We start from the raw sequence: 12,855 nt of genomic DNA, 5'->3' as shown, positions 1-12,855 counted from the left end.
CTGCAGTGGCTACCCCCCACACAATGGCCCTTCTGAACCCCCTGAGCTTACCACCAGGCCCAGGGTACCCCTTCAAGGGCTTCCAGGTCAGTGGCCTCAGGACGTCACCCCTCCCACTCACCGAGGAATACACCTGCCCCTTGGGCAACGGAAGTGGCCCTCACCAGACGCCCCCTCAAACAGCAGAGCAGTTGAGGAATGCAGGTCCAGTGCCACCTGTAGCCCAGGACACTCCTGATTGGGCTGGAACAACAGGGGAACCTAGCACAGCCCAGGAACAGCTAGGGCAGGTTGAGAGTCATGAGGACCCTGTAATCCCGATTGCTTCATCATCATCCTCGCCTGATGAGATGGTGTCAGGAGCGTGAGCCTCAGGTCCTCCACCCATTGACCATGGGGCTCACAAGGACCTACTCCACCCATAATATGGGTCTACAGGGAGAGGAGACAGCCAAATCGGAGGACACAATGGGGGACATCCTCACTTTGGAGGGTCCTTCCAGAGTGGCACTGCCAATATTAAAATAATTCAGAACAACAACAAGACCCCGTGGCAGACTCCAACCTCCATTCCGCCCACCACCAGGGGTGTAGAGAGAAAATACTTTGTCCCCTCCAAGGGATACGAGTTTTTATTCTCTCACCCACACTCCTGCTCTTTGGTGGTCTCGACGGTAAATGAAAAAGAGCGCCAGGGCAACAGGCACCAGCCCCCAAGACTAAGGAGGCCAAACGTATAGACCTCTTTGGCAGGAAAGTGTATGCCGCTGGGGGCCTACAGCTGAGGATAGCCAACCAGCAGGCTATCCTCAGCAGGTGTAACTTTAACTCTTGGGACACTATGTCCAAATACAAAGAGATGCTCCCTGCAGAATCAGAGCAGAGTTCTCAGTTCTGGCTGAGGAGGGGAAGGCGGTGGCCAGGACGTCCCTTCGGGCCTCCCTTGATGCGGCCGACTCGGCAGTACGAATCATCTCCTCAGGGGTGGTCATGAGGAGAACCTTCTGGCTCCAGGCCCACAGAGCCTGCAGGACCTTCCCTTTGATGACGCAGGGCTGTTTTCAAACCAGACAGATTTGAGACTCAAAGATTCAAGGGCAACAATGAAGTCTCTAGGGATGCATACGCCTGCTACCCAGAGAAAACCTTTCAAACCTCAACCCCAGCAGCAGCAGAGGCAATATCAACCCCACCCATGCCAGGACCTTTACCACCGTAAGGGCAGGAACAATAGGCATAGGCCGTCTAACCAGTTGTCAGTCCAGGGCCAGGGCCTGACTAAGCCACAGTCAGGATTCAAACAAGGGTTTTGAGGGGATGCCTGAGGACGGCATACCAGACTTCATGCCGGATCCTTCTCCCTGCTTTCTGAACTGTTTATTCCACTTCTACCATACATGGTCCGCTATAACATTGGACCGTTGGGTCCTTCGCACGGTAGAGGTGGGATATTCTCTCCAATTCTGCTCCTCAGCGCCCTCCCAGCCCCGTTCCCCATCCCTCTTCAGGGACCCTTCTCATGAGCAACTCCTTGTACAGGAGGTGCAATCGCTTCTCGCCTTAGGGGTAGTGGAGGAGCTTCCTCGGGAGCTATGGGGCAAGGGGTTCTACTCCTGTTACTTCCTAATCCCAAAAGCAAAGGGGGGGGCGGGTGTCTCAGACCCATCTTAGACCTGCGAGGACTCAACCAGTTTATGGTAAAGTTGAAGTTCCACATGGTCTCCCTGAGCTCAATTATTCCTTCCCTGGATCTAGGGGACTGGTATGCTGCCCTCAACATGAAAGATGCATACTTCCACATAGCCATTTGTCCGGCCCACAGAGGTTTCCTGAGGTTTGTGGTCGATCACAAGCACTACCAGTTCACGGTGCTCCAATTCAGTTTATCAACAGCCCCCTGAGTGTTTCACCAAGTGCATGTCCAGTGGATGCGACCTTTCTCCTCAAGAGCAGGTACAGCTGTATCCCTACCTCGACGATTGGCTGCTGTGGGGGCGTTCCAGGGAACAGGTGGAGTTCCAAGTGCAGTTAGTCACAAATACCTTCCAGAGACTGGGGTCGCCTCCTCAACGTAGATAAGTTCAACGCTGTCACACGACCCAAAGAATAGAATTCATTGGGGCAGAGCTGCTAGACTCAGTTCAGGCGAGAGCGATACTACTGGGGGTCCAGATTCCAAGCACTAACAGGAATCATTCAGACTCTCAAGAGATACCCCACCACGACTGCAAAGGGTATGCCTGAGTCTTCTCGGACACATGGCAGCATACACCGATGTGGTTCAGACATGCCAGACTGAGACTCAGGCCAGTTTATTCTCAATTATCGCTTCAGTTTATCACCAAGGCAGACACAGTTTGGTCTCGGTAGTAAACAGTGCTGAGACGAGTCCTGGACACACTATGCTGGTGACTGGACTGTGAGGGAGTTCTATTCAGCGCCTCCTCAGCCATCCATGACCTTGGCAATGGATGCCATCAGACCTGGGTTGCGGAGGCCCACCTTGGAGAGCTACAGATGCAGGGCAGGTGGTTGCAGTCCAAGATCTGCTCTCACATCAATATAAAGGTGCTCAGAGCGGTGAGACTAGCCTGCCAAGACCTTACAAGGTCAGTGCGTGGGGGTGTTGACCAAGAATACCACCACCATGGTTTTACATAACAAAAAGGGCAGAGCCCACTCCTCCCTTCTCTGTCACGAAGCTCTCCAGCTTTGGGATTTCTTTATAGCCCACTCAGGAACGTCTCCAGGGAATAGTCTCCCAGGCCTGCAGAACAAGATTGCAGACTGTCTCAACAGGTTGTTTCTCAACCATGAGTGGTCAGTCCATCTGGACGTCTTACATTCCATCTTCCAAAGGTGGGGCTTTCCCCAGGTGGACCTGTTCACCACCAGGAGCAACAGGAAGTGTCCAACGTTCTGCTCCTTCCAGAAACACCGTCCGGGCTCCATCTCGGACGCATTCTTGCTACCTTGGGGTGACTACTTCATGTATGCCTTCCCACTGGTCCCACTCATTTACAAGATGCTGCTCGAGATCCGCAGAGACAAAGCTGATGTGATCATGCTGGCCCCGACATGGCCCCAACAACGTTGGTACTCCTTGCTTCTGGAGATGTCAGTGGACGCCTCGATAGCACTACCACTTTACCCAGATCTGATTACACAAGACCATGGTCGCCTCCTTCACCCAGACCTCCAATCCCTTCATCTCATGGCTTGGAAGCTTCATGGTTAAACCCAACAGACCTCCAGTGCTCAAATTTGGTGAAAGAGGTGTTGCTTGGTAGCAGGAAACCTTCCACTAGGTTCACTTATCTAGCTAAGTGGAAAAGGTTCTTGTGCTGGTGTGAGCAGCATCACACATCTCCGCTTCAGACATCTATACTACTCATCCTGGAATACCTACTGCATCTGAAACAGCAAAGGTTGGCAGGATCATCCATCAGGGTACACCTTGCAGTCATCTTGGCATTTCACCCGGGAAAGTCGGGGCTCTCTGTATTTGCCAACTCCATGGTGGGCCGTTTCCTAAAGGGTTTGGAAAGACTATACCCACGTTCTCGACCACCTATACCCACTTGATCTCAATCTGGTTCTCTCCAGACTAATGGGAGCCCCGTTTGAACCACTGGCTACATGCTCCCTTCTGTATCTCTCGTGGAAGATAGAGTTCCTGGTTGCCATCACTTCAGCTAGGAGGGTGTCCAAGTTGAAAGCACTGACCTCCACCCTCTACCCTCCCACGGTCTTCCATAAGGACAAGGTGTAGCTCAGGCCTCACCCAGCCTTCCTGCCCAAGCTGGTATCTCAATTCCACATTGGACAAGACATTTTTCTACCAGTCTTCTATCCCAAGCTGCATGCCAGTGCGTGGGAGCAGAGACTTCATTCGCTAGACATCCGAGAGCGCAAGCGTTCTACACTGAGTGCACGAAACTTTCAGGAAATTGAATCAACTGTTCATAGCGGTGGCAGATCGGATGAAAGTGCTTCCAGTCTCCTCACAGCACATTTCGTTATGGATAATGGACTGCATCCGTACTTGCTACGACTTCGCCAAGGTTCCAGCTACACCTATTACAGAGCCACCGACGTGGGTTCAAGCCTCATCCACAGCTTTCCTGGCCCAGGTGCCCATCCAGGAGATGTGCAGAACAGTGACCTGGTCATCCATGCACACGTTTACTACCCACTATGCCATCACACAGCATGGCAGAGAGGATTCAGCTTTTGACAGGGCAGTTCTCCAATCAGTGGTTCCTTAACTCCAACCCCACCTCCAGGGGAGAGCTTGGGAGTCACCTGATTGGAAACAATGTGAACGAACACTCAAAGAAGAAAAAATGGTTACTCACCTTCTTGTAAGTATTGTTCTTTGAGATGTGTTGTTCACATCCATTCCAATACCCTCCCTCCTTCCCCTCTGTTGGAGTAGGTGGCAAGAAGGAACTGAAGGGGGAGTCAGGTTGGCAGTGCCATATATTTAGCGCCATGAAGGTGCCACTCCAGGGGCTCCCTAGCCAACCTGACGGGAGCTGCTAAGGGAAAACAGCAACAAAGAGTCCTGTGGCACTTTATAGACTAACAGATGTATTGGAGCATAAGCTTTTGTGGGTGAATACCCACTTCGTCAGATGCATGTAAGGGAAAAGTTTCCGATGACCATGCACATGGCGTGTGCACACCTGATTGGAATTGACATGAACAACACATCTCGAAGAGCAACAATTACAAGAAGGTAAGTAACTGGTTTTTTTTTCTGTTTCAGAGCACTGAGTAGTATGGACCCCATGGTACTATTAAGTGTGTTCTGTGACTTGGCAGCTCAAAACCAAATGCTTTTTCCTTCACTTCCCATCTGCTTCTCTCAGAGCCAGGCACAGGGGCACTCAGGACAAACAGCTGTTTGAGGCATATAGGAGTGGCTCTTGCAGGTGCTTGTGGGCTCACTTATCTCCCTTTTACCTTTCTTGAGCTTCCTGCTGGCACTGCCCATTTCTTTCCACATTCAGGTAGTGTTTTGTGGCTCCCATCTCTGAGCCCCAGTGGCCTATATGACTTAGTGTCTCTCACTGGCCTGGCCTTTCCATGCTGATCTCGTTCTAATCCAGTGCTTTTATCTGCCAGGGTAACTTCTACAGAAGGGCAGCTGAATGGATTCCAGAACAGCCTTAACAGCGCAGCATCCTATGAGCCAGGCACAAAATCCACAGGTGAGTGCAAGTCCCACAGACAAGGTGAGAAGAGTAAAGGAATGGAATGATGGACTGTGTTGATCTCCAGGAGCTGGCAGGGAAGGGGCCAAACCTCTGGCTAGAGAAAAAGACACAGTTTCTTACCCTGAGTGCAGTGGTTTGCAAGTAGCAGCCCTGGGGCCATCTGAGGGTGGAACTAATTCCTCCTGGGACACTGTCAGAAGGACTTACTGAGGAGTAGCTGGGGCTGAGTCTGGCAAGGAGAGGTGGAGATGAAGAATCCCTAGAAATATGGTTGAAAGGAGAGCTTGACTAAAATGAGCCACCTTTGCTTTTAGCTTTGGCTAAGGGACGCTCTGCTGTTTCTGTTTGGCCTTTAAAAAGCCAGGGCATTTTTTACTTTTACGTTTCTGTCTTGTAATAAAGCCTCTCTGTCCAGAAAGGGTTACTCTAGGTATGTCATATGGATTTGTCTTCTCTAATTTTCTTACTTCTCTGGTTCATGACTGCTTAATTCAAAAAGGTTCCTCTGGGACTGGTGTCTAGGGAACAAGAACCTGATCTTTTTCCGTTGCTTCAAAAGTGTCTGCAGAACAGATATGATGTTGGTTTAGATGAACCAAAACTGTATGTGATGTTATTGCCAAGGCCCTGTGTATTCTGTGATGCTGCAGCCATGGAATTTGCAGCACAATTGAGCTCCAGAATCTGAGCTTTAATTTTTAAATAATTATATTTTTAGCCCTTATGGTTGCTAAGAAAACCATGAGAACATGACTTGAGTCTCTGATGCAGTGATTTCTGCCTGAGTCTGCACAGCCTGAAACAATAGCTCAAAAAGAAGTGACCTGCCCCATTCATCTCTAGTGGGGGGGTTAGCTCTGAAATTTAAGGATGACATTTCCAATATTAACATTAACAATTTCATTGCTGATCATTTAGCAAAAACATCCAGCTAATGCAATTCTTGTACAGTTCCAAACTTCCTCCCACGCTTTACCACCTGCCAAAACCTTTAGCTTTACTACCAGCAGTTTTAACAACAGTTAACCGAAAAATCTGCAGCCTTCTCAGACCTGATAATGTGGGTGGGGACAGTGTAAAATGGGATTCAATATGAAAATAAATAACACAATTTCTCTATTTTAATGTATATGTAGTTGGTGCAGAATTTTAGTTTGCACAATTCAAAACCCGTTTGCTGCAGAGTATTGGGGCCATGATATGTATAGGATTAAAAGTCCAGTCCTGAGGATCTGACCCAATGGGAAAAAATAGCGGGTGCTTAGCACCCACTAGCCATGGCTGTTCGAGCAGCTGCCACCAATCAGCTGTTGAAGCAGCTGAGAGAGACACTTGCGGGAGGGTGGAAAGCAGCGAGCGGTGGGCAAGCGGGGCCTTGGGGAAGGGTTGGAGCGAGAGAGGGAAGAGGCAGAGCGAGGGCGGGGCCTCGGGGAGGAGCGGAACGGGCGGAAAGAGAAGGAGTGAGGATGGAGCCTTGAAGGAGGGGTGGAGTGGGGGCAGGAAGAGAGGGGGTGAGAGTGAGGCCTCAGGGGAGGGTGAAGTGGGGGCAGGGTCTTGGGGTGAAGTGGAGGTGGAGCACCCCTGGGGAAAAAGAAAACTCAGTCCCTATGATCTGACCAAGCTGATTTATGTAATCCTGCATGAACATGCCAGTCTGTTGAGCACTGTTCTTCTCTCGGTTGCTGCCTCCAGAGCTCCTGCCATTGCCACCCTACAGTCTTCAGCCTTGCAGGAAGCAAACCCTCTACATGCAATGTATTCTCCGACTCCCTTCTGGCCATTGCTGAAAGTATCTCCTTCTGTTGATCCTGTATATGTCTACTGTAACTGCAGGCAGCAACCCCTCCCTATTTCTGTGAGCATCTTCCCGGAATTAATGCAGAGCACGTGTGAGGGAAATTGTCAGTAGAGGGACAATAGACAGTAACAGTCTAGAACTGTAGGAAATGTAAGCTAGATAGTATGGGTCCCTTGGTAATTGTGAGATCCTCTTCAAGGGAGGGATGTAACCATTCGTACTGGGAGTGTTCAAGTTGAAGTGAACACATGAGGTAGAAATCTTAGTCCTCTCCTGCAGGATGTGGCTAGCTGACCCAGGGCAAACCTGCCTCTCTGAATCTGAAATGAAGAGTTTAGGCCAGAGCTTGTTGTATAAGCTCGAGTGACAGAGCTTAGAGCTTGGAGGAGGGCTAATGGAAGCATGACTTGCTGGGTAAGCCACTTAAAGCCTTCTCCTTGCCCCGGAAGAAAGGTGTTACAGCTCCAAGAGTAGTTTGTGCTATTTCAGTGAGCAGAATAACTGGAGAGAAGGGATTGTTGCTCTTGGAAATGTGAGAGGAAGATACTTTGCCCAGTTCAACTTTAGGCCCTCCTTTTCCAGGTGCCTGAGGGACTATGCCATTTTTCCTCCTCTCCCTCTGCAACCCAGTACCTTCTTTGTTCTGTATCAGAGGGTAGCCGTGTTAGTCTGGATCTGTCAAAGCAGCAAAGAATCCTGTGGCACCTTATAGACTAACAGACGTTTTGGAGCATGAGCTTTCGTGGGTGAATACCCACTTCCTCAGATGCATGTAATGGAAATATCCAGGGGCAGGTATATATATGTGTGCTAGCAAGCAAGCTAGAGATAACGAGGTCAGTTCAATCAGGGAGGATGAGGCCCTGTTCTAGCAGTTGAGGTGTGAAAACCAAGAGAGGAGAAACTGGTTCTGTAATTGGCAAGCCATTCAAAGTCTTTGTTCAATCCTGAGCTGATGGTGTCAAATTTGCAGATGAACTGAAGCTCAGCAGTTTCTCTTTGAAGTCTGGTCCTGAAGTTTTTTTGCTGCAGGATGGCCACCTTAAGGTCTGCTATAGTGTGGCCAGGGAGGTTGAAGTGCTCTCCTACAGGTTTTTGTATATTGCCATTCCTAATGTCTGATTTGTGTCCATTTATCCTTTTCCGTAGAGACTGTCCAGTTTGGCCGATGTACATAGCAGAGGGGCATTGCTGGCATATGATGGCGTATATTACATTGGTGGATGTGCAGGTGAATGAACCAGTGATGGTGTGGCTGATCTGGTTAGGTCCTCTGATGGTGTCGCTGGTGTAGATATGTGGGCAGAGTTGGCATCGAGGTTTGTTGCATGGATTGGTTCCTGAGCTAGAGTTATTATGGTGTGGTGTGCAGTTACTGGTGAGAATATGTTTCAGGTTGGCAGGTTGTCTGTGGGCAAGGATTGGCCTGCCACCCAAGGCCTGTGAAAGTGTGGGATCATTGTCCAGGATGGGTTGTAGATCCTTGATGATGCGTTGGAGGGATTTTAGCTGGGGGCTGTATGTGATGGCCAGTGGAGTCCTGTTGGTTTCTCTCTTGGGTTTGTCTTGCAGTAGGAGGCTTCTGGGTACACGTCTGGCTCTGTTGATCTGTTTCCTTATTTCCTCATGCGGGTATTGTAGTTTTGAGAATGCTTGGTGGAGATTTTGTAGGTGTTGGTCTCTGTCTGAGGGGTTAGAGCAGATGCGGTTGTACCTCAGTGCTTGGCTGTAGACAATGGATCGTGTGATGTGCCCGGGATGGAAGCTGGAGGCATGAAGGTAGGCATAGCGGTCGGTGGGTTTTCGATATAGGGTGGTGTTAATGTGACCATCACTTATTTGCACCGTGGTGTCAAGAAAGTGGACCTCCCGTGTAGATTGGTCCAGGCTGAGGTTGATGGTGGGGTGGAAGCTGTTGAAATCATGGTGGAATTTTTCCAGAGTCTCCTTCCCATGGGTCCAGATGACGAAGATGTCATCAATGTAGCGTAGATAGAGAAGGGGTGTGAGTGGACGAGAGCTGAGGAAGCGTTGTTCCAGGTCGGCCATGAAGATATTGGCATATTGTGGGGCCATGCGGGTGCCCATAGCAGTGCCACTGATCTGGAGATATATATTGTCATCAAATTTGAAATAGTTGTGTGTAAGTATAAAGGCACAGAGCTCAGCAGCCAGTTGTGCTGTGGCATCATCAGGGATGGTGTTCTTGACAGCTTGTATTCCATCTGTGTGTGGGATGTTTGTGTAGAGAGCCTCTACATCCATGGTGGCTAGGATGGTGTTTTCTGGGAGGTCACCAATGCATTGTAGTTTCCTCAGGAAATCAGTGGTGTCGCGGAGATAGCTGGGAGTGCTGGTGGCATAGGGTCTGAGTAGAGGGTCCATATATCCAGACAGTCCTTCAGTGAGAGTGCCAATGCCCGAGATGATGGGGCGTCCAGGATTTCCGGGTTTGTGGATCTTGGGTAGTAGATAGAATAACCCTGGTCGGGGCTCTAGGGGTATGTTGATTTCTTCTGGTGTTAGTGTAGGGAGTGTCCTGAGTAGATGCTGTAGTTTCTTAGTGTATTCCTCAGTGGGATCTGAGGGAAGTGGCCTGTAGAATTTGGTATTGGAGAGTTGTCTGGCTGCCTCCCTTTGATAGTCAGACCTGTTCATGATGACAACAGCACCTCCTTTATCAGCCTCTTTGATGATAATGTCAGGGTGGTTTCTGAGGCTGTGGATGGCATTGCGTTCTGCACGGCTTAGGTTGTGAGGCAAGCGATGTTGTTGTTCCACGATTTCTGCCTGTGCACACCGGCGGAAGCATTCAATGTATAGGTCCAGGCTGTCATTTCGACCCTCAGGAGGAGTCCATGTGGAGTTCTTTTTCTTGTGCTGTTGGTGGGAGGGCACCCGTGTATCAGTGCACTGTTCAGTGTTGTCCTGGAAGTATTCTTTGAGTCGGAGACGGCGAAAGTAGGCTTCCAGATCACCACAGAACTGTATCATGTTGGTGGGGGTGGCAGGGCAGAAAGAGAGTCCCCGAGATAGGACAGACTTTTCTTCTGGGCTGAGTGTGTAGTTGGATAGATTGACGATATTGCTGGGTGGGTTAGGGGTACCACTGTTGTGGCCCCATGTGGCAGGTAGGAGTTTAGACAGCTTACAGTCCTTTTTCCTTTGAAGAGAGGTGAAGTGAGTAATGTAGATCTCCTGTCTTATTCTAGTGAAGTCCGTTTGTATAGAAGTTTGGTTATTAATGAGAGTCTCCAGGTTGGAGAGCTCTTTTTTGATGTTTTCCTGTTTGCTGTATAGGATGCTGATCAGGTGGTTCCTCAGTTTTTTAGATAGAGTATGACATAATCTCTCACTTCTTTGTTCTGTAGCCCTTGTTTCTCTCATCATAAGGTTTGATTATCATTTCACTTATAAGTAGTGCCCGACATGTGCCTGGCACTGACTAGAGAGATTGGAGACATGGGCCCTGCCCTGAGGAGCATGCAGTCTAGCTCAGATACAGTATGGCATGACTTTGGGTAAGAGAGAAGGGAGGTTGTTCTGAAGGACTCATCCTAGAAGTAGAATGGATAGTAACCTGGAAAGGCAAGAGATTAAACAGGGCAGTTCTATGCACAGCCCCAGGGTCAGCAAGGGAGGATGCAGGCAAAATACCCTCCCTTCTGTCTCTCAGCCTGAAAGTTCCACATGGATTCTGAAGTGTCAGAAGGAGCATTCACTCTCTGCTTGGCCAATTCAAACTCAGTTTATTAGGTCCTGACATGGAAACCTTCAGGGTAGTGAATTGGGAAGCAGCACAACCACATCCACTGGGGAAAATAGGTTCAGGAGAGTATTACTTGAGCAAACTCATGGAGCACCCTGGGATTGGTCCTGCTCCCTAGTGGGCAGGGCTTTGACTGACTTTTGAGTTGGGAGAGGCTATCAAAGAAGCCAGTGGAGAGATCCTTCTGCCCATTTGATTATACGGTGGTATCTTTGCAGGGTTTAGAGCTGCATCTTCCTCCTCCTCTACTGATCAGCTGTAGAGACTACTCCTGGATGAGTCCTGCCCTTTCTGATCTATAACATGGAGTGAAAGAGGCACACTTGTCTGAGAAGGCCAGTCAGACACCAACATACAGAGGGTGAAATCCTGGCTCAATGGAAGTCAATGTGAAAAACGCCCATTGATGATATTGGGACCAAGATTTAAAACAGAGGCTCTAAGCCTCTTTCACATGTCTGTACCAATGTATATCTCTGGGTATGTTATAATCCCTTGGGGCAGGATGGGTCTGCAGTCACACTACCATAAACAGAGACACATGGAAAAGCTGTTTGTGTCCCTGTTGTTCCAGACATACCCACTGGGCTATTGCTGCCTTCTGATGGTTGTTAGCATAAGGGATGTGAGGGTCAAGTAATGGGGAGGCTTCTGTGCAGAAGGAGGGAGGGACAGCCCCAAGCTAAGCCATCTTTTCCATTTTCCAGGTCCTTTGGAAGTTGGCCCCCAGCTTCTATTCGCCAGATCCAAATCTTTTTCCAGCCGTTCCAGATCCAGTGGCACAGTTGTAGGGCAGAGAAAGAGAAAGACAGTGCAGGCAGGGCCAATTTAAGGTAACAGCAGCCACCTTTGGACTCCCAGCCCATTCTTCTTCCTCTGTCCTCAGAGGTAACTCTGATTGCCTTGCTGGGGGTGGTAGACTTTGGGTCTCAGCAAAGAGAAGAAGAGTGAGAGAGGCAGGTAACCCAGGAGAAGGTGAGTCTGCGGTTCTGTGGAAGTGAGAAACACAGGCACTAGAGAAGCTGGCAACCAATCTGCTCAGATAAGAATCCACTTACAGGTAGTACTGCAGGTGTAAGAAAATACTAGTTCTTCGAGTGCTTGCTCATGTCCATTCCATTGTAGGGATGTGTGCTCGCCACTGCACTGGTGCCGGAAGTTTTTACCCACAGTGGTATCCATAGGGGACCAGCTCTGGTGCCTCTGGATTGGCGTGCATATGCGCTGGTATAAGAGTGCCATTGGCCCCCTCCCTCTCTCCCTCAGTTCCTTCTTACCGGCCAGTGTTGGTGCTGGAACACTCCCCTTGCTCTAGCAAGTGGTCTCCTTTCAGTGGTTCTTTAAACTTTTTTCTTTGAAAATAGTTGTAGTTAGGTGATAGTTAGCAGTTCTTCATAGTTTAGTATACTTTAGTGATAGCTAGTCCCCTGAAGGACTTAGTCCAAAGATGGGGCATGCCCTGCTCCTTGGGCTTCAAACCTTTCAATAGCTGTAAGAAACCCATGCCAATCAGTGATCCACAAATAAGCCCACCCCACGATCTGTCTCCTACTCTGGGGAGTGGTAGAGGCATGCGGTACCTCATGGTGCCATCCACCCCGGAAGCCTTTCAAGCGGCAGACGACATCTTCTCCCTCTCCATCCCGCCCACTCCTCAGGAGGAAAGGCCCAAGGACCCCTCCCTCCTATCCGTTTCAAGGTAAAAGTCTTTAATGGCACCCCATCATAATTCACCCCTGTGGCACCATACCCCAGCCCAATCTCACTCTCCAGTGCTGTGCCAGCAACCTCCAGAGCTGCACAGACCCGCAACCAGTTGACAAATTTCCAGCACAGATTGCCAGACACAAGGCACCAAGCCCTGGGATCCTGACGCTAGTCACCAGACCCACAATACCGGGCTACAGAGGCACGCCATCGGTTCCCAGAACCCTAGCAACAATCACCTGGCAGGCACTGCTCACCAGTTCCCAAGCACTGCTCACCAGAGCCGCCTTGGCACTCTCAGGAGTCCCGGCACCGCTCCTCGGAGCCTTGCCAGTTACCACTGCCCCAATACTGGTCGT

General features: G+C 49.8%; 1 protein-coding gene across 1 annotated transcript in view; it reads left to right on the top strand.

Annotated features, from left to right (window-relative positions):
* The window catches only part of TTLL5 (tubulin tyrosine ligase like 5), a 254,241-nt gene that overhangs the window by 213,248 nt on the left and 28,138 nt on the right, over window positions 1-12,855 (top strand). Inside the window, 2 exon segments of the mRNA XM_030559099.1 lie at window positions 5,131-5,216; window positions 11,497-11,622. Of these exon segments, the coding sequence (XP_030414959.1) occupies window positions 5,131-5,216; window positions 11,497-11,621 (211 nt within the window). The 3' untranslated portion in view covers window position 11,622.

This window comes from Gopherus evgoodei, chromosome 4 (genome assembly GCF_007399415.2).
Source record: "Gopherus evgoodei ecotype Sinaloan lineage chromosome 4, rGopEvg1_v1.p, whole genome shotgun sequence".
Taxonomy (NCBI): Eukaryota; Metazoa; Chordata; order Testudines; family Testudinidae; genus Gopherus; species Gopherus evgoodei.
This window is presented reverse-complemented; position numbering and strand designations above follow the sequence as displayed.